We start from the raw sequence: 18,907 nt of genomic DNA, 5'->3' as shown, positions 1-18,907 counted from the left end.
TAATTGAACTCATGTTTGGAACTATAATTAAATTTTTTAATACTTTATCCTTTTTTTGTTGTGAGTATAAAAGTATAAAATAAAACAAAAATAAAGGAAACAAGATAAAGTGATAGAGACACCGAATTTTAATTCAATTTGGCTTTAGACTTGCATCTTCTTCTTTACCTCTTCGTTGGCTATTGAATAATGAGTCTTTGCTGCTGTTTTCCTCTTTATCGCAACCACAGTTGCAGCTCATAGGTGCAGGGTTTGTCGACACCAACGAAGACCAGGTCCGAGCGGGTTTGGATCTAAAACTCTTTCTTCTCTGCATTGTGGCATTGTCGTTTCCACCGATTTAACACGCCTACGCGACGATCCCAACAAAGGCGTGCTCAACAGCAAACTCGAGCACAGAAGGACGAGGAAACACGATTTTAACTACCATGCTCTTCAAACCCAAAAACAGAGTCATCAAAGGAATAAACAGAGCAAGAAAGCAGTTGTTGAAAGCCAAAGCTTCAAAATTATGACTTTGCCATTAATTCTTCAACGGTTGAACGCGAACGCTCGACGCTGCCGCTCTGATTTATCGCTTCTGATTTAACGTCGTTTTGGTGCCGATTTGCGTTGATGCGTTTACGGAAACGCAAAACCAAACAGGTGAAAGACACAAGTGAACCACGTTACTGAAAACGCAACGCGCGTTTTACGCCCCCAACGCCAAACCAAACAGGCCCTAAGAGGATCTTAGATATCTTAATTTGGGACATTAACTCATTTTTTATGATTGTGTATTATCACATAAGATTTTAGGCCCTCATAAAATTACAGGCTCTAATAATCTTATTTTACATTTAGAGTGATGTAATATAAAAAGAAGAAAAAAGTGATGAAAGTGAGTAAAAATATATTAAAAAAAGGTGTGAATAAATTCAAGATGAAAAGTAAGGAGAGTTTAGATATATACACACACATTCTCCTTTTAGATACACTTTATTTCCAATTATTTTTATTTATATTTATCTCCTCTTATCATCTATCACATCTTACACTTTTTCTCTCTTACACTATGTTTGGTTGCAATGAGATAGAGAAGAGATTGAGGGAAGAGAGAGAGATAGGAGAGAGATGGAGTATGTATGTGTGTTTGGTTGTAATTTACTGTAGATGAGAGAGAGATAGAGAGTGGGAAAATTCCACTTTTTCATCTCTTCGCGTTTTGCGAAGAGATTTAGGTGCAGCAGCTTTTTTTTTCTGATTCGTGTGCGGTTAGTGGCGGTTAGAACCGCCACTATTATCTTGTTTTGTTCTTTTCTTTGCATTTAGTGGCGGTTTAGAACCGCCACCATTTTCAGTCTTTACTTTTTCGTTTTAAAAAATATTATTTTAATCAAAAAGTTATTTTTTTTTTCTCTTCCACCTCATTATTTCTCACCTCTCTCTTCTTTATCTCTACCATATCAAACAACTTATAAATCCACTACATCTCTCACTTATTTCTCTCTACTCAACTTCTCTCTTCTCTACTCTCTCTTCTCTATCTCTCTCTTCACAACCAAACATAGTGTTACTTTTTCTTTTCTTTCTATATCTCTCTTCCACCTCTTTCTACCTCAAATCTACCTCATTTTGAGGTGTGAACAATTAATTATTCGTAAGTAAGATAATTTACAATAATTAATACTCTTTGCGTTGTATGTAGAAATAATAATTTAGGTTTGATATACATTTATGTGTAGCTCGTTAATTTTGGTTTAATATTTTTGTGTTGTTTCTTTAACAATCCACATGTGTTCGGTGGGGGCAATGAATTTGTCTGAAAATATTAGGCAAGAATATATTCGTTGAGGTCACTGATTCACACAAGAGTCAGTGTCTTCTGCAGATGAGTTTTAAAGCAGGGAAGTACGTGGCCAATACCCAAGAGGTGGAAACTTGTTGCATAGTACCAAAGGACATTTCAACCCCAGCTGGGCCAGCTAATAATCCCTGCAAGTGCAAACACATGATGATGAACTCTGCTTTTTTAATTGCTTGCTTTCTCTGATCAATAAACACTCACCACCTTGCTGCTCTTTCCCAACAAAACCTTACATCATGTACTCAACAGTTCACTCAAATGCACACAAATGATCAATTGTTTTTCACACGCTTATTTTGTTTTCTATTTCATTTTAGGTATAGGTACTCTCTTTTCCTATTTCCATTCCATTTTCCCAATCACATTATCACTCTGTTTGGTAGGAGTGAGTTAGGGTAGAGAGAGATGAGAAGAAGAGAGATAAAGGGAGGGTAGGGAAAGTTATCTTGTTTGGTGGGAGAGAGAGTGAGGAGAGAGAGAGATAGAGGGTGGGAAAATCCCACTTTTTTATCTCTTCGCGTTTTGCGAAGAGATTCACGCAGGGGTGCTTTTTTTTTTTTTTATTTCGGTGCAGTTAGTGGCGGTTCCACTATTATATTTTTTGTCCTTTCCTTAGCATTTAGTGGCCGTTCAGAACCGCCACTAAATGCATTCTGACACCTTTATTATACAAAAATGTTTTTTTAATCAAAAGTCAATTTTTCTCTTTCTTCCACCTTATTATTTTCCATCTCTCTCTCTCCTTCATCTCTATCATACCAAACAACCTCAAAATCTACTCTATTTCTCACCTATTTCTCTATACTCAAACTCTCTCTTCTCTATTTCTCTCTACTCTACCAAACAGAGAGTATAAGTCCAATCTTATATTTATTTCTCTCTTTTCTGAATATTGTGTAAATGGAGCCAACCAAATTTTATCAACTTATTTGGGATAATACAGGCAGAATATTTTTATTTGGAATTTAAATAGGCATAGGTGGAAAAAAAAATTGAATATTAATTTTTTAGTAATATATAGTAATGAAAATGGATCAAAATTAGTATACTTTGTTTGTTTGTTTTTTCAAAAAGCCAAAACATGATATAGATTATAGAAAAGTCTTGAGAAAAAACATTCTCAAGTAAGAAACAAACAGTTATAACAAAATACGAGAGTCCACAAGCACCCATAAGGGATTCTCCCTAGAACTTCCGCTCTTTGCCATATAGAGAATTGGACTCTTTATAGATTTTTTAAAGAAAAATTAATATATATATTTTGCGATAGCTAACTCCTCTCCACTAGCTTTGCGATAGCTTGAGTGACCTAGTTGCTAGAGCAGTCATAAGTAAGACCAAAAGGTTGTACCGGAATTATTGCTCGACTCGCTCTCGTCAACGCAGTATCAGAATCTTGAGCTTTTGGTAGGAATAATGGATTGTGAGGAAAGCCACAAGAACACAACAAGGGGGATTGGATTGTGTCTATGGAATTTGATCGCGATTGACTCCTGCACTTAAGGTTTCTTTTGATACCTTCAATTAAGCGTATCATCTAGGGGGTAATGTGCAGAGAAGGCAGCAAAAAATGCACACACATCATTTATCCTGGTTCACCCAAAATCAAAAGGCTAAGTCCAGTCCTTGACAACTACCAAGATTTCCAATATCAAATATAAATAACTTCTTCTTACCAAGTATTATTTTATCATGCCTCTTAAAGCACGACCGAGTATTCTTTCTCATGCCTCTATAAGCACAACCAAGTATTCTTTTACTATGCCTCTTCAAGCACAACATAGTATTCTTTCTCATGCCTCTCCACGCGCTACCGAGTATTCTTTTATCATGCCTCTCCAGGCACAACTTTCTTTCCTATTTCTCTCCAGGCACAACCAAGTATTCTTTTACCGTGCCTCTTCAGGTTGGAAGATGTCATTAAAAGCATTTACCAAAACTTTTTGAAGAACAACCTGATTTTCATCATAAGCTGGTAAGAATTTTGTTGCAACTTCACTAATGTTAATTGGTTAGGATGTTGCAAACGGGGACAACATGTTTCTCTCTTACTGCTTTCTTTTTTCTGTTGATCTCAGCTCTCTGTCTTTTTTTTTTTTGGTTAATGGTTCAGCTCTCTTTGTCAAGAAAACATCCATATCACAAGGCCGTTATTAATTAAATTGACATACCCTAAATTTGAAGTTTGCTATCAATATGTAAGTTAGTTTTCCCTTGTCAATGCCTATTCAATGTTTCTGCTTTGTCATAGTTAGTTATCTGCAATTAATAAGATCATTGAATTCCAATGATTTTCACGTAGCTTGTAAGGGACCATTGCACTAGCTGATTTCAAAACTGATATGATTATCTTATTTATTTACAAACACTTGGAGGATTGTGGAAGTTCTGTTTTTTTACATTTATCAAATGAAATAATGAGTTTGAATTGAAGCAATAAGCAAACAGCATGATTAATTGGTCTTAAATTAGAAAATAACTATTTTTGGTTATTTTAGCTTAAGTTTGAATTTGAGTCCGTTGATATAGGAGTGCGTGATCAAATAATCGTTTTCTAGTTCACTATTTTAAACAATGATCTGCTAAATTTTTAAACAAGGGAGCAAAGATATCCAAAGAAATGGATCTGTAATATGTACTGTACATACTCTACGGCTTTGCAAATGAAAGATTTTCCGATCAAGTTGACTGCAACAATTCTTTGATATCGTATCCTTGAAGCTGTATATACACAGGAGAGGCGATCTTAGCACTAAATAAAGATTGACAGGATTTGCAGATTGGTACCAGTAAACAACACTAAGCACAAACACCCTTAGAGTTACACAACATACCTGGAGAAAAGTGAGAAATAATATAACCCCTGAATTCCAGAAAGCATGGATAGTGATAGGAGTGAGAAGATTGTGAGTTTGAGCATATGAAACCCCCAAAGCAGTCCCTACAGATGTCACAAACGTCTGTTATTTTCTCGCTAAGATTGATGGAGGAAAGATTGTAGCTTTCAATTGAAAACTGGCTATTCATTTTTACACCTTATTCAAGGTAAATATTTGTTTCAGAAGATCAAGTTATCATGTATTTACAGAATACCTAGAACAAACAACTGTGGAAATTCTCCAGGAGTGAGATGAGCAAGGGCAAACACAGCAGAACTAATGATGATAGCAACTGGTGTAGGAACCCTGCAGTGAGATTAATCATTGAGGAGTAAATTTTTACCGTTAACAATCAACAACTTATTCAACATACTTGAACAACTGAAGTGAGGGATCCATCTCAGACATGCTAAATATACAAATTTTGTACAAAGCTATATTTACTAATTTAGATTATTTTTCATAGACAGAACTACTTTATACAAAAAAAAAAATAGGGCCTTATTTTACAATTATGGTACTGTTAGAACTGTTAAAGATCTAAGTAATTTCTTTTTGTAAGGGAAAAAAAATGAAGGGCAGTGGATAGTTTACACTAGGAAAAGAAAAGGTCGAAATAGATCATGGGCCATTAATTGTTAGTTTGATCAGTAATTAGGGTTAGTTCAGCTGTTTGTATTAGGTCAGCAGTTAGGACAAGTATAAATAGTTAATTAATATGTGAGGAGATCATTCTTTTATCAATTGAAAGTGTTATTGACTCTCAGGAACTCGTTCCTTTAGTGTGTAAAAGGGAATTCCCTTGGCCAAGGACAATCCTTCTTGAGAATAATATCATAATTCATCATCAATTCTCTAACTTTTCTCAATCCTAATTTTGCATATTTGTGGGTTATCATGTGTGGGTGCAGTTTTAACCCAAGGAAACAGATCAATGGCTTATTTTAGCAAGGGGTAGGCTGTCTCAGCTCTGATAAAATCAATATATGAGAAAGAATTTATGGTCCTTCCTTGCTATTAAAAATTGGAGGTCCTATCTACTAGGACAAAGATTCACTATTTATACAGCTCAGAAAAGCTTAAGATGCCTGCTTTAGTAGCGCATCACTACTCGAAACCAGTGAAATTGGCTGGGCTAAGTTATTGGGTGACTTTGAGATTATTAAGAAGGAAGGAACTACAAATAGAGCCGCAGATGCCCTATCTAGATTGGATGGGGATAAGGATTTACAGGTCATGTCCAGACCTTTCGACACAAATCAGATTGATGCAGAGATTCGAGCAGACCCTGTTTTAAGGGAAATTATGGAAGAGGTGCTGGTTGATTCGAATTCTCATCCTTCGTACACTGTGGAGAACGACAGATTATATTACGAGGGCAGATTGGTGTTGGCTGCCACCTCAGCTTGATTTCCTAGCTCTTACGGGAGTTTCACACTACTCCCACAGGTGGATTTTCGGGTATCTTCAAGACATATAAAAGCTTGGCTCAAACTATTTTCTGGAGAGGGATGAAGAAAGCAATAGCAGATTATGTGGCAGCATGACATATTTGTCAATGAGCAAGTATCAAGCCTCATCTCCAGCTGGGTCATTACAACCCCTACCTATTCCAAATGCCATTTGGGAAGAAACACACATGGATTTTGTCGTGCGAGACCCAAGTCCAAGGGGTATGATACTCTTTCAGTGGTGATAGATCGATTGAGTAAATATGGGTTCTGCTCGCTGTTTTGCAGAAATTTTTACCAAGGAAGTTGTGAGGTTGCACTTGCATGAGATACCTACATCCATTGTTAGTGACCGAGGACCTACCTTCTTGAGCAATTTTTGGCAAGTGAGTTTCAAGTTATAGGGAACCAATCTGAAGATAAGCACCACTTATCACCCTGAATTTGATGGGCAGAAAAAGGTCCTCAACCGCACGGTGGAGACCCATATGAGGTTTTCAGTTCCAACCAATGAAAAGCTTGGTTGGATTTCATTCATTGGGCTGAATACTGGTATAATACCAGTTTTCATTCAGTAGTGCAGGTTTCTCCCTTAGAGATTGTTTATGGGAGTCCTGTACTATCACATGCTATGTTCTGAGAGAAATGCTGGGAAGAGGCAGTTGCTCAAGATTTGATGGACCAAGATGAAGCCTTACGATAGTTAAATCACCATTTAGAAAGAGCTCAGAAGCATACGGTTAGTCATGAAAATGCATGCAGGTGACCTCATGATGTGCAAGTGGGGTATTGGGTCTACTTAAAAATTAGACCCTGCCCGGTAGTTTGGGAGGTGCTTTCTCTCCGTTCTACCATTTTTTATAACAAAAATAAAATAAAATTAGACCCATAGACAAGGATCGATGCCAACACGGCTAAAGCCAAATTTGGAAGCTCATTTTTGAGGACCCTATTTGGTGGTTAAGCATATCGGTGCAGTAGCTTTCCAATTGCAGCTTCCTCCAGTTTCCATGTTTCCCAATTGAAGAAGGCTATTGGAATTCATAGAGGAACTTCCATCAGGGTTGCTCTTCGGAGGGAGGTATTGCTAGGGAAAAAAATAAAAGACAGTGGATAGTTTACACTAGAAAAAAAAAGGCCCAAATAGTTAATGGGCCATTCTTTTACGATAGTTAGTTGGATCAGTAACAAGGATTAGCTCAGCAATTAGAATCAGGTCAAGCACATAGGAGAACTATAAATAGTTAATTAATATTAGAGGAATCATTCTTTTATCAATTGAAAGTTATTGATTATCAGGAACTTATTCCTTCAGTTTGTAGAAAAGGAATTCCCTTGACCAAGACGGGCAATCCTTCTTGAGAATAATATCATAATTCTTTCATCTATTCTCTTACTTTTCTCAGTCCTAATTGTGCATATTTGTGCGTTATCACTTATCATCCTAACCTAACTTTTTCCACAAAATCACTAATAACCGAAAGACAATAGATATTTCCACAATTTAAGATCCAATGAGAAATATAATGCTTATTTTAAGCATATATCAAAATATTTAACTACATGGTTCTATTCAGGATTTAATCGCATGTATTTATCTTCTTTTTTCTAATACACTTTTAAGGGCTTTTACTCTTCTAAGCATCTAACTCTTGGAGTAAGTCTTTTCTTCCCAATTCTCCCTAGTCCCTACTTCACTCTCTATCTCTGGACCAATATAAGATAATTCTTTACATACTTTTAACTAAAAAACATACATATAGCAGTCTCTACTTAGAAGCTCCTGTATGCTTTTATATGAATGGTATTTTGATAAGTTGATGTTTGTGTATATCAGTATATAGTCGTCGTACTGCATTTTTGGGGTTTCGTGGACAACGAGTACATCAGTATCTAAGACCAACCCTCCCAATCATATATGGCCACACAAAAACTCTTAAAAGGTAAAATCCCATATATAATGCTCAGAAAGTTGATTGAAGAACTGTCATCTATCTATTTCGTGTCCAAAGACACCAATGGTCACTATGCAAACTTCATAATGAAACCTAATTAAACTTCTCATCAATTACAAGATATGCTGAATACACAGCACAATAGAATCTTCTCTTATAGTCTTGTTACCTTCTCTGTCCAATTATCTAGCCATTTAATATCTAATTCAAAAAGAAAAACAGAAAAGTCTCACTTGCAAGGCAAGTTGCAGTTTCTCTTACCAACATTTTATTATAATATATGAAATTAAAAATAAAATAAAAACTTGAAAGGACAACAAGTGATAGAATCAGATTTAGGCCACCTATTAAGAAGGTGTATCAAAGGAGAAATAAGATAGCTGCTAAAAATGGGACTGAGCCCATTAACTGAGGAAAGGGGCCAGCTTGTACATTGTACAATTCTGTTTCATTTATGTTGAATATTTATCATTAAGATTTAGTTTAGAAATAGAGATAAGGTTCAGATATAGTTTTCTATTTTTGAATAGTATATATTTCTCCTTTGTAGATTAGTATCTACTTAGATTTAGATAGATTTAGTTTTGGTCTCTTTTTACATCTATAAATTATACAAGGTTGTTGATTCAATGTACAAGAAATTATCTTCATCAGATTCAAGTATTTCGATAATAGAAGTCTTCTACTATCTTTCTATATTCTTTCTCTATGCATCCGCACCAGTTCTATCAACAAGCTTGATTGGGTAAACACAGGGATCGAAAGAGAAAGAAAAAGGCATGACAACCAATACCATTTAGTCAGGGAAGTCATAAAAAAGCCTCGAAATACAGTCTCCTCAAGGAGTGGAGCAAGAACTCCAACAATGCCGACCAAGCAAGCAGTGCTACAACAAAAAATAAACACAATTATTTACTCGAAAAACTGAGACACGGAACCTTGATGGGAACTTTCTGACAATTTTCTTTTGTGTCCATTAAGAGAAGGATTTAAATTGCAGTACACAACTATTGGCAACAGCATTAAGGATTTAAATGCCTATGCAACTACAATAGGCAACATAAGGCACACTTATAGATGCATTGTCGGCAATTACTGTAATTTATAACTACAACTGCCACCAAAGATTAAGATAAAGGACTGGGACAGCTTAAAATACCTGAGATTTGATGACCCAATTAATGGAAGCAAGCGAACAAGAGCATCAGTCTGAAATGCAATGTATAGATGCTGTTAGATATCTTGCAAATAAGTAGGATATCTTATATTAATTGTAAATAGAAAGCCGAATCATCGTAAATAGGGTAACAATGATGTTGTACATTTATTGCACCTATTTATATAATAGACTCCGGTGTGTAGTTGAGACACACGGATTCAACCAATGCTTCTTATGATTTAACAGATGCAAAGTAAGAGGTTTCCCCATTATATAAGGTAATCCCAAATAAAATAAATAACTTTTATAAAGAAAGATTAGTTTTACAAAGGAACAATTATGTTTATTGATTCATGTGATAAGCTAATCTGATCTGCATCTAGTTAACAAGGATGGTTCAAAACATGATGACGCAACATACTATAAACATCGCGAAGTAAATCAAAGATCAGTGAATTGGACAATGATATTTGAAAGATCGAGACCCTAAACTTTGATGATAATTTTTCAGCATATAGAAAATAGGAATTGCTGAATCTCCCAGTGAAATTTCTAAAATAAATTGTTGACCTCTCTCTCTGGGGTTTCTCCATTAAAGAAGGACACAGCAACTCCTGTCAATGCAATGGCAGCTAGGGCACCAATAAGTCCAACTCCTGCCCACAAAAGCCAACCCTTTTGAAGATTGAAAGGTTCCCTCAAATCTGCAACAATGTTTTTACATTGATTGGAAATAAGCATCAGTTAATAACAGTGTGACGGTATGATGCCAATGATTAATATAAACATTAGAATCTTTTTTGCTAAATCCTAGGTATACTTGAAAAGGTCTTAAGTGATGATACCATATTTGAAGAAGTCTTCAGGGAGTGGCTGGAAAGTGTTGGCAACAGTATATATGATTCCAAGTACAACAGCAGTTGTGATGCTGCAAAAATAAGAATGAAACAGGTCAAATCAGAAGCACAAGGTGCAAGTTGTTTAACAGTTTGCCAACTATCTTCCAGTATTGCAACGATAAGAGTCCAAAGAAATTGCATACCCCTGATCAAGAAACAGTATCTCAGACTTCTCATCTAAGCTTAGCACATCAGGTTTAATCCCTAGATATGGTAGAGCTGTTGCCTCAACCAAACCTGTCAACACAAAACTGCCCGGGAATAAATTAATGGCTCAACATACAACAGAATTAGGAACTTATGCAATAATTATAGCATGAAAAACCCTGTGAAAGAGCAATGCACATTGATGGTATATAGGTAACTAGTTTCCTGATGACATTTTACTATGTAGAATTGGAATTTTTCAAAACACACCCCAATCCACAAGCGAGAGACGTTAACGAAACTGTTTGCCATTCCCAAGGTACCTCCCATCGCCTGAGAATAGGCCACTCCAATCCAGGTTCCTGAAAAGAAAAAAAGAGAGAGTGAAATAGCAATAGAAGTAATTGATAGTAAAGTTTTTTTGCACAGTCAACTAATCAAATTTCAAGGATATGAGAAAATCTATTTTGTTATTTAATTTCATTAAATGACGTGACACACCCTTTAAATCTGATTAGTTACAGTGTCGGTGTATTCTCATCTATTATTCATATATATATAAAGAGATTAATTTATATGCACCGATAGTGTAAAAAGGTTTACACTGTCATTCAACCTCAACCTTCCATTTTGAATGATTGTGTAAAACTTATTTACATTCTCGGTGTATAGAAATTAATCTCTCAAAACAACATACATAATATACATACATATCTCTATGATCATGATAAATTGAAATTCCGGAAACAGCAACAAATAACAAAGGAGGGGGGAAGGGTAGCTCACTCAGGGTTCAAATCCTGGTGCAGGAACTAATTTACTAACAATTAACAACTATAACATTGACATATAAAAAAAAAAACAAATAACAAAGGAGAAAATTGATGACACCTTGTCCGGAATCTTTGGGTTAGATTTGTCTTGAGAGTTGAAGAAGCAAAGTGGAGGAAGACTCCTTTTGGAAGTCAAAGGAAAACGGAAGTTTGTATGTCTGCTGCTGAAAAGAAAAGTCCGGGTTTGTTTTGAGAAGGTTGTGTAGGAAGAAAGCTTCTGGAAATCGAAGAGAACGCAGGGTGATGAAGAAGCAACTAGCATTGAGTTAGAGAGCATTGTGTATTACTGGAAGCACCCGATGATGCTCCCTCCTATAACCTCCTTTTGCTTTGCCCACCAACTGGAAGCACCAGGGATAAGGCTAGTCGATAGATTTCACAAGTTGTAAAAATTTATTTTGGCTTTAAAATTTGATCATTAGATTTGGCACCCCAACCATTAGAAATGTCACCCCACTTACGGAAACTCAGTTTCCGAAATATTTCGGAAATAAGGTTTCCGAAGCACTTTTTTACTCAAAAGTGTGGTTTTTTACTCAAAAGTGTGGTGTTAGATGTATTTTGAACTAAAAATCACGAATTAATTTCGGAATCTAAGATTCCGAAATAATTCGGAACTTGAAAATCCGAAAATTAGGGGTGTGAAATCTAATGGTTGGGGTGGCAAATCTAGCTCTCTTAAAATTTGAGGAATGCGAAGTCATTTTAAGTAGCCTTCTCTTTTTTCAAATACTCATTTTTTTATTCGATAAAAATTTTGCTTAATTCCACATTTCGTCCATCACTTAGTATTTTACAATTTTGGTCTCCAACAAAAATCAATTGCATTGCACATCTCTAATGAAAGCCTCTGTTAGCACTTTTAGTTTTCCATCTTAATCCTATCCAATTTTAACGGAAAAGTTGACGTGGCGGCATATATAATAATCGAGTTAAACGAGCCGGGTTGCACTAACCCAGATTCTTTTCGAGCTGAAATTTAATCAACCCAATTCAGCTCGTTTAGCCAACCTGTCGAGCTGGCCCGTGGGTTGTAACCCATATTGATAACTCTAAAGAATATGCTACAAAATTTACTAACATTATCAATATAAAGAGAAGAAGGACTTACGTCGTATACCATAAATGAAACGCCCTTCATATCAAGCACCCCCAGTCAATACGCTAAGAACCCTAATTCTCAATCTCCCCCTCGAACAAACAATGGGGAATCGCTTTCGGTTCCTTCGCCGACGTCAGTAACGCCTTCACCGTCGTCCAAGAACCCAAGCCCTAAAAAAAAAAAATTTGATAAACCAAAACATTGCATTTAACCAGCACAAGGGGTGCTATCCCAAATACAATGAGGAAAGATTATGTCAAAGTGACAAGAATTATAGAGAAAACTAAACTCTCTTTCTTCGGCTCCAAAGGTCACAATTGATTTCAATTTCCCTATTAGATTTTTAAAACCTCAAAATTGGGGTGAATGACCACTTTCGTCCATATAGTTACAGGCGTCGGACATATTAGTCTCTATTCTATAGAAATGTCGTCTGTAGTCCTTGAAGTTGCAAAGGGTCGATCACTTTGGTCTCTAGCCCTGCTACCGTTAGCGAACGTTAACGGGAAGGGTGATTTGGCACGTTGAGTGTCCTATTGGACTTGCCACGTGGATTGGAATGTTGGGGGAAACTTAGAAGCTTCAATTTAGTCCTTGACAAAAATCTCAAATCAGTAAAACTTCAATTTCTCCATCATCTTCTTCCTCCTCATCATATTACCTAGAAAAGATAATTGAACATGATAAAAACTCTCCTTTCTCTTCATCATCACATTCATGAACCAAATCATAAAAAAAAAATTAAAATCTTTATCATCAACTCATTCATCTCCCCCTCCTTCTCCATCAATGGAACAAATTAAAAACCCAAGGAATAAATTTCTCACAATTTCCAACAAGCGGTGCCCAAATCCACATTTTTTTTTGAAAATTCAATAGTGGAATTAGTAGAGAATTTGGAAAATTGATGCAGAAAAGTATTCATTTGATTTAAGCTTAATAGAATACATGAAACAAATCAGGAGGCAAGTGCCTACGAACATCGATTCTTGCTAAATGCCTTTACACAAAGAACAACACCTAAGATGATTGAAGTAAGAATGGTCAAGGCTCCCGGCCCTGGAAAGCCAAAACTCATTCCATGTCAAGGGACTTGTGACCTGAACCAAAACCTTATGAAATTGTTGAGTGGCAGCTGAGCATTAACCCTGTGCCCAAACCCACAAACCCAAAATCCAGATTTGACAAGCCATGACCTTGCTCAGATCTTCATCTTCATCCACCTAAGGAACCCATGAAGCAAAAAGAGGGAAGGAGAGGAGAGGAACCCATGACCTTCTTCACAAACCTGTTCAAGAGCTCTTAAACTTGCAAACCCACCACTCCCACGCCACTCTACCTTCCATCTTTAGACCCATGCATGTTTGCCACCCCCGGATCTGCAAGATTCGCGAAGAGAGCAGGGGAAGGCTATTGAAGAAGAATAAGGTTTCGGTTGAGGATTTGGGAAAGAAAATGATTTTAGGGTTATTTAGTTTATGAGTTTTGTTCTAAGGTTTCAGATGTGAAAATGAAGGTGCTGAGGAATGAGTTGATGATGAAGATGATGGAGAGATTGAAGTTTTTCTGATTTGGGGATTTTTGCTTAGGACTAAATTGAAGCTTCTAAGTTTCCCCCCCAATATTCCAATCGACGTGGCAAGTCCACTGAGACACTTAACGTGTCAAATCACCCTTCCCGTTAACGTTCACTGACGGAAGTAGAGTCAGAGACCAACGCGATCGACGTTTTGCAACTTCAGGGACTACGGACGACATTTCTATAGAATAAGGACTAATATGTCTGACGCCTGTAACTATAGGGACGAAAGTGACCATTCACCCCTCAAAATTGTGTTAACCATAGTGGGTTAACTTTAACCCAACCTCAAAATTATACACATATATATATATATATATATATATATTCTTTATGTTTTTAATTTCTTTTTTAAAAAAGAAAAGACAACCAGAAAAGGAGACAGGCTGTGTAAATGCCATTGGGCACCATACAATTGAGGTATGGTAGTATTCACCTTTATTTTTTATACATTTATTAATCATCCCATTCCCATAGATTTCCCAGCATAACACACTCACTCAGATTGATAGCTTCTTTTTCTCATTTTCCCACATCCCTTATTTTTTCCTTATATATATATATATATGATTACTGAAGCTGTCAGGAGTTATTGAATTGAAGCGACTTTCTAAATCCTTCAGTGCTGCCTGCATACATACATGACCGCCATTGTTTGGTTGCTCAGAAAATAATAAGGTTGTCAGGTTTCTTTCGAATCCCAGATCTCAAATTTCGATCCTGCAAATCTCTGTCGTTTTGATTTCGATTCATGTAATTCTCTGAATTTCTGATCATTTCTATGTTTTCTTCGTATGTAGTTAGTTAACGTATGCTTAGGTTGTTGGTTGCTAGATCTTGATTTTTGTAGCTTTGATTTGAGATTTTTGTGCTAGATCTTGATTGGATTTGTTTCTGTTTTAGGTTCTAGATGGCAAAACCAAGTTCAGCAGATGGTAGGACTAGAAGCTCATTGCAGATCTTTATAGTAGTTGGTCTGTGCTGCTTTTTCTATATATTAGGTGCATGGCAAAGAAGTGGTTTTGGGAAGGGAGATAGCATAGCATTGGAGATAACGAAAAATAATGCCGAATGCGATGTAGTTCCGAATTTAAGTTTCGACTCTCATCATGGTGGACAAGTTAGCCAAATTGATGAAGGTGGTTCGAATCCTAAGGTATTTAAACCGTGTGCCGCTCGTTATAATGATTACACTCCCTGCCATGAGCAGCAACGCGCGATGACGTTCCCGAGAGAAAACATGATCTATCGAGAGAGGCATTGCCCCCCGGATGAAGAGAAGTTGCGCTGTATGATCCCGGCACCCAAGGGTTATGTAACTCCATTTCCATGGCCCAAGAGCCGTGATTACGTTCCGTATGCTAATGCGCCTTACAAGAGCCTTACAGTTGAAAAGGCTATTCAGAATTGGATCCAATACGAGGGAAATGTATTCAGATTCCCTGGTGGTGGAACCCAATTTCCTCAAGGTGCTGATAAATATATTGATCAACTTGCGTCTGTGATACCTATAGCTGATGGGACAGTGAGGAGTTTACTTGATACTGGTTGTGGGGTATGTTTGTTATCTCAAATTCTTATTTAGTTTTGTTTAACCTCTTTTACCTTTCTCATACATGTTACTTTGACTAAGGACTGTCTTATTTGAGCTTATCTTAGTGCATAAACATTTATGTAAATAACTAATTGCCTACCTATAAGCTGTTTTTAACTTATTTTCATCACTTGTTCAGATTAGCTTATAATAAGTGCTTATGCTTATCTATACCTATTTTCAGTTTATTTCAATAAGTTTCCCAAATTAGCTTATGTTTGTTATGTCAAATTCCTATTTAGTTTTTGTTAAACCTCCTTTGCCATTCTTGCGCATGTTACTTTGGCTAGCTGCATTATTACTTTTTTTGCTATGTACTCTTCTGAAAAGTAAAGTTGTTTTGCTCAGGTTGCCAGTTTGGGTGCATATCTTTGGAGCAGAAATGTTATTGCCATGTCTTTTGCACCAAAGGACTCTCATGAAGCACAAGTACAATTTGCTCTTGAAAGGGGTGTACCTGCTGTCATTGGTGTTTTTGGAACCATAAAGTTGCCTTATCCATCTAGAGCCTTTGACATGGCTCATTGTTCTCGTTGTTTGATTCCCTGGGGAGCAAATGGTGAGAACTTCGCATTAAACACCATCTTCTTCTTCTCATCTACATATTAAAAGCTTTGGACAAGAAAGCGCTGTTTCCCTATTCTTGTTTTTCCTTCTTCTATTTGATTCGTCAATGTATATTGTTATACTCTTGATAGCAACAGTTTAAGATTGCATTTTGCGTTATTCATTTTCAGATGGAATGTATATGATGGAAGTTGATCGAGTTCTAAGGCCTGGCGGTTATTGGGTGCTTTCGGGTCCTCCAATCAATTGGAAGGCTAACTACAAATCCTGGCAGAGGCCAAAGGAGGAACTCCAGGAAGAACAAAGAAAGATTGAAGAGATTGCAACACAACTTTGCTGGGAGAAGAAGTCAGAGCAGTCTGAAATTGCCATTTGGCAGAAGACTACAGACTCTGAATCATGTCGTAGCAGACAAGATGATGCTAGTGTAGAATTTTGCAAATCCTCAGATGCTGATGATGTCTGGTGTGTCCCAGTTTTTTATATTATAATAATATATTATATTTAACATTTAATTATTTATATTCCTTTCATTTCTTTTTAATAGCCATGGAAACATACATGCATACCTAAAACTAAAGAGGTGGATAAAATTATGATGTTGTCGATATTGATTTTGTCTCTGCCTTGATTTTCTAGATTCTATAAATGTGACTGATGTTTAACTTTGTTAGAAAAAAGAGGTGTATGTACTTAGTAACTAACTTGGAATGGCTTTGTTCTGTGGCTATAGGTATAAGAAAATGGAGGCCTGCGTCACTCCCGTCCCTCAAGGTTCAAGTGGGGGTGTTAAACCATTTCCAAGTAGGCTGAATGCTATCCCTCCTAGGGTTGCTAGTGGCCTTGTTCCTGGAGTTTCTTCTGAGACATACCAGGATGACAACACAAAGTGGAGAAAGCATGTAAATGCTTACAAGAAAATTAATAGACTGTTGGACACCGGAAGATATCGCAACATTATGGATATGAATGCTGGTTTGGGTAGTTTTGCTGCAGCTATTGAATCTTCTAAGTTATGGGTTATGAATGTTGTGCCTACTATAGCTGAGAAAAATACATTGGGTGTCATATACGAGCGAGGTCTGATTGGCATCTATCATGATTGGTATGGTTTCATAACTTCTTGATCCTATTTTATTCATCTTAGTTCTCGATCTTAAGTGCTTAGATACCTATTGTGACTGTACCAGTCTTATAGTATAATTCAATTAGTTCTCAATTATCTGATAGTATGACTTGAAATAGTTTTCCAATGCTGTAATGTGCTTTCCTGCAATTATATATCTGACCATAACCTGTAAATTTTGAACAGTCAGCTATTTCATCATTGTTTTCCTTATTTTTTGTTCTCTTTTCATCCAGGTGTGAAGGCTTTTCCACATATCCAAGGACATATGACCTCATTCATGCCCATGGCCTCTTTAGCCTGTACAAATCTAAGTAAGTGCTCCTTTGGTCAAATGGCTTTTCTACTATTCATCTTTGTTAATTCCTATTTAAAACCGGAGTAAATTTTTAACGCTTATTTTCCCACTGAGTGGCATCGGCCAAACTAATCAAAGATGCTATGATATCCTATCATGAATCAGTCTAATGATAGACCATTTATTATATCTTCCAAAAACACAGAATAGACCTATCTTTGCTTTAAAAGCTAGCTCAAATGTGAGGATTGCTCTATCCTTTATAATGACTTATTTGGTCATATATCTCTAGTCAATCAGAGACCTTTAACCTATCTAAACCTCTCTTAAATAATTTGGATTTAGCTTTTGTATGGTCAAAGTATTGATGCCATAAATCAGATCATTGTAAAAATATTGATGCCCTCAAGTTACCATTACAAGGTAGTAGATTATATTATCATCACATGGTTTCGTAGTTCTGCATTACTTGTGTGGTATTTTATGATGTTATGTGGGCTAGTCAGCTGGTGATTAGGTTGTATAACGAGAGTGCGATAACAGCTCATATGTGGTTTTTGTTGAATTAAGCATTCAAAATGTTGCCTGGAATGTGGATTTAGCATCCCATTAGCAGAAGAAACACTTTTCTTTTTAGTTCTCTTGAGTTCCTTTCTGTCGAAGTTGTGTGTTCATTCTTGTGCCTCAAGCATGTGTATGATAATCAAATGCAGATGCAATATAGAAGACATTCTTCTCGAGATGGACCGGATTTTGCGACCAGAAGGTGCTGTCATATTCCGCGATGAAGTTGATGTTTTAATCAAGGTAAAGAAACTTGTTGGAGGAATGAGATGGGATACCAAATTGGTTGACCATGAGGATGGTCCTCTTGTTCCTGAGAAGGTACTAATTGCTGTGAAGCAGTATTGGGTCACTAATTCCACGTCAACACAATAGACACTGAAAACAAGTTGAAATAGAGGCTTTGGCCTTAGGCTGCTAGTAACTTACTACTACTGTACTGTATACAATTCCCAGAGTTCACATAGTTTTGTCATGGACATTTTGGCTTAATTGGTCATCACAGCTATGGCACAGAGAGGGGACAATTGCAGGAGCAGATAAAATGTTTCATATGTCGTTAATTTATTAATGGAGAAAGTAACAGAGCTGGCTCGAGGTTTTCTGCTACGCATTTTTTGGCGTAAGTTAATTATCTTATAATGTCACAATGAAGAGCAAACACCCTCTTACTGGCTTTATCTCAGGAGTTTCTTTTCGTTATTTTAATGTTTTGATTTGAACCAAATGAAAAAAATAGTTCTATTTTTCTGAATTTTAAGTTGTATCCTCTCCATTGGTCCACTGTATAAGTATTCAACAATATTTTACCAAGAGTTTGCTATTTACGTTGATGATCTAAGCCATTTTATTTATGTCGTAGATGTATTTAGTAAAGATGTTGAAGAGAGTCAAGAGGCTATTCACAT

General features: G+C 36.4%; 2 protein-coding genes across 4 annotated transcripts; one reads left to right on the top strand and one right to left on the bottom strand.

The window, feature by feature from the left end:
* Positions 1 to 4,314: 4,314 nt before the first annotated feature.
* LOC130714591 (uncharacterized) lies at positions 4,315 to 11,544 on the bottom strand. The gene is made up of 10 exons (XM_057564499.1): positions 11,228 to 11,544; positions 10,607 to 10,698; positions 10,333 to 10,440; positions 10,136 to 10,218; positions 9,861 to 9,994; positions 9,291 to 9,340; positions 8,925 to 9,017; positions 4,940 to 5,031; positions 4,681 to 4,787; positions 4,315 to 4,567 (listed from the first exon to the last, which is right to left on the bottom strand). Exons 1-10 carry the CDS (start codon positions 11,444 to 11,446, stop codon positions 4,526 to 4,528), a joined length of 1,020 nt encoding a protein of 339 aa, XP_057420482.1. The 5' UTR covers positions 11,447 to 11,544; the 3' UTR covers positions 4,315 to 4,525.
* A 2,734-nt stretch (positions 11,545 to 14,278) lies between these two features.
* On the top strand, positions 14,279 to 18,832 carry LOC130710589 (probable methyltransferase PMT2). 3 transcript variants are annotated; one of them, XM_057559912.1, is made up of 7 exons: positions 14,279 to 14,536; positions 14,754 to 15,405; positions 15,793 to 16,003; positions 16,182 to 16,476; positions 16,745 to 17,116; positions 17,374 to 17,451; positions 18,149 to 18,832. In XM_057559912.1, exons 2-7 carry the CDS (start codon positions 14,761 to 14,763, stop codon positions 18,372 to 18,374), a joined length of 1,827 nt encoding a protein of 608 aa, XP_057415895.1. In that variant the 5' UTR covers positions 14,279 to 14,536; positions 14,754 to 14,760; the 3' UTR covers positions 18,375 to 18,832. The 3 variants fall into 3 exon arrangements, with proteins under 3 accessions (XP_057415895.1, XP_057415894.1, XP_057415896.1); XM_057559911.1 differs by having other exon boundaries at positions 14,311 to 14,528; XM_057559913.1 differs by having other exon boundaries at positions 14,311 to 14,603.
* The last annotated feature ends 75 nt before the right edge of the window (positions 18,833 to 18,907 follow it).

This window comes from Lotus japonicus, chromosome 4 (genome assembly GCF_012489685.1).
Source record: "Lotus japonicus ecotype B-129 chromosome 4, LjGifu_v1.2".
Taxonomy (NCBI): Eukaryota; Viridiplantae; Streptophyta; class Magnoliopsida; order Fabales; family Fabaceae; genus Lotus; species Lotus japonicus.
This window is presented reverse-complemented; position numbering and strand designations above follow the sequence as displayed.

Bases quoted from the DNA above. Each gene is read 5' to 3' on its own strand.
- LOC130710589 (XM_057559912.1), top strand. From the start codon at position 14,761: ATGGCAAAACCAAGTTCAGCAGATGGTAGGACTAGAAGCTCATTGCAG. The intron at 17,117-17,373 runs GTATGGTTTCAT...CTTTTCATCCAG, and splicing joins ATTGGCATCTATCATGATTG to GTGTGAAGGCTTTTCCACAT. The intron at 17,452-18,148 runs GTAAGTGCTCCT...AATCAAATGCAG, and splicing joins TTTAGCCTGTACAAATCTAA to ATGCAATATAGAAGACATTC.
- LOC130714591 (XM_057564499.1), bottom strand. From the start codon at position 11,446: ATGCTCTCTAACTCAATGCTAGTTGCTTCTTCATCACCCTGCGTTCTC. The intron at 9,341-9,860 runs GTCAACAATTTA...ATTGCATTTCAG, and splicing joins GAGAAACCCCAGAGAGAGAG to ACTGATGCTCTTGTTCGCTT. The intron at 4,568-4,680 runs GTATGTTGTGTA...GTGTATATACAG, and splicing joins TATTTCTCACTTTTCTCCAG to CTTCAAGGATACGATATCAA.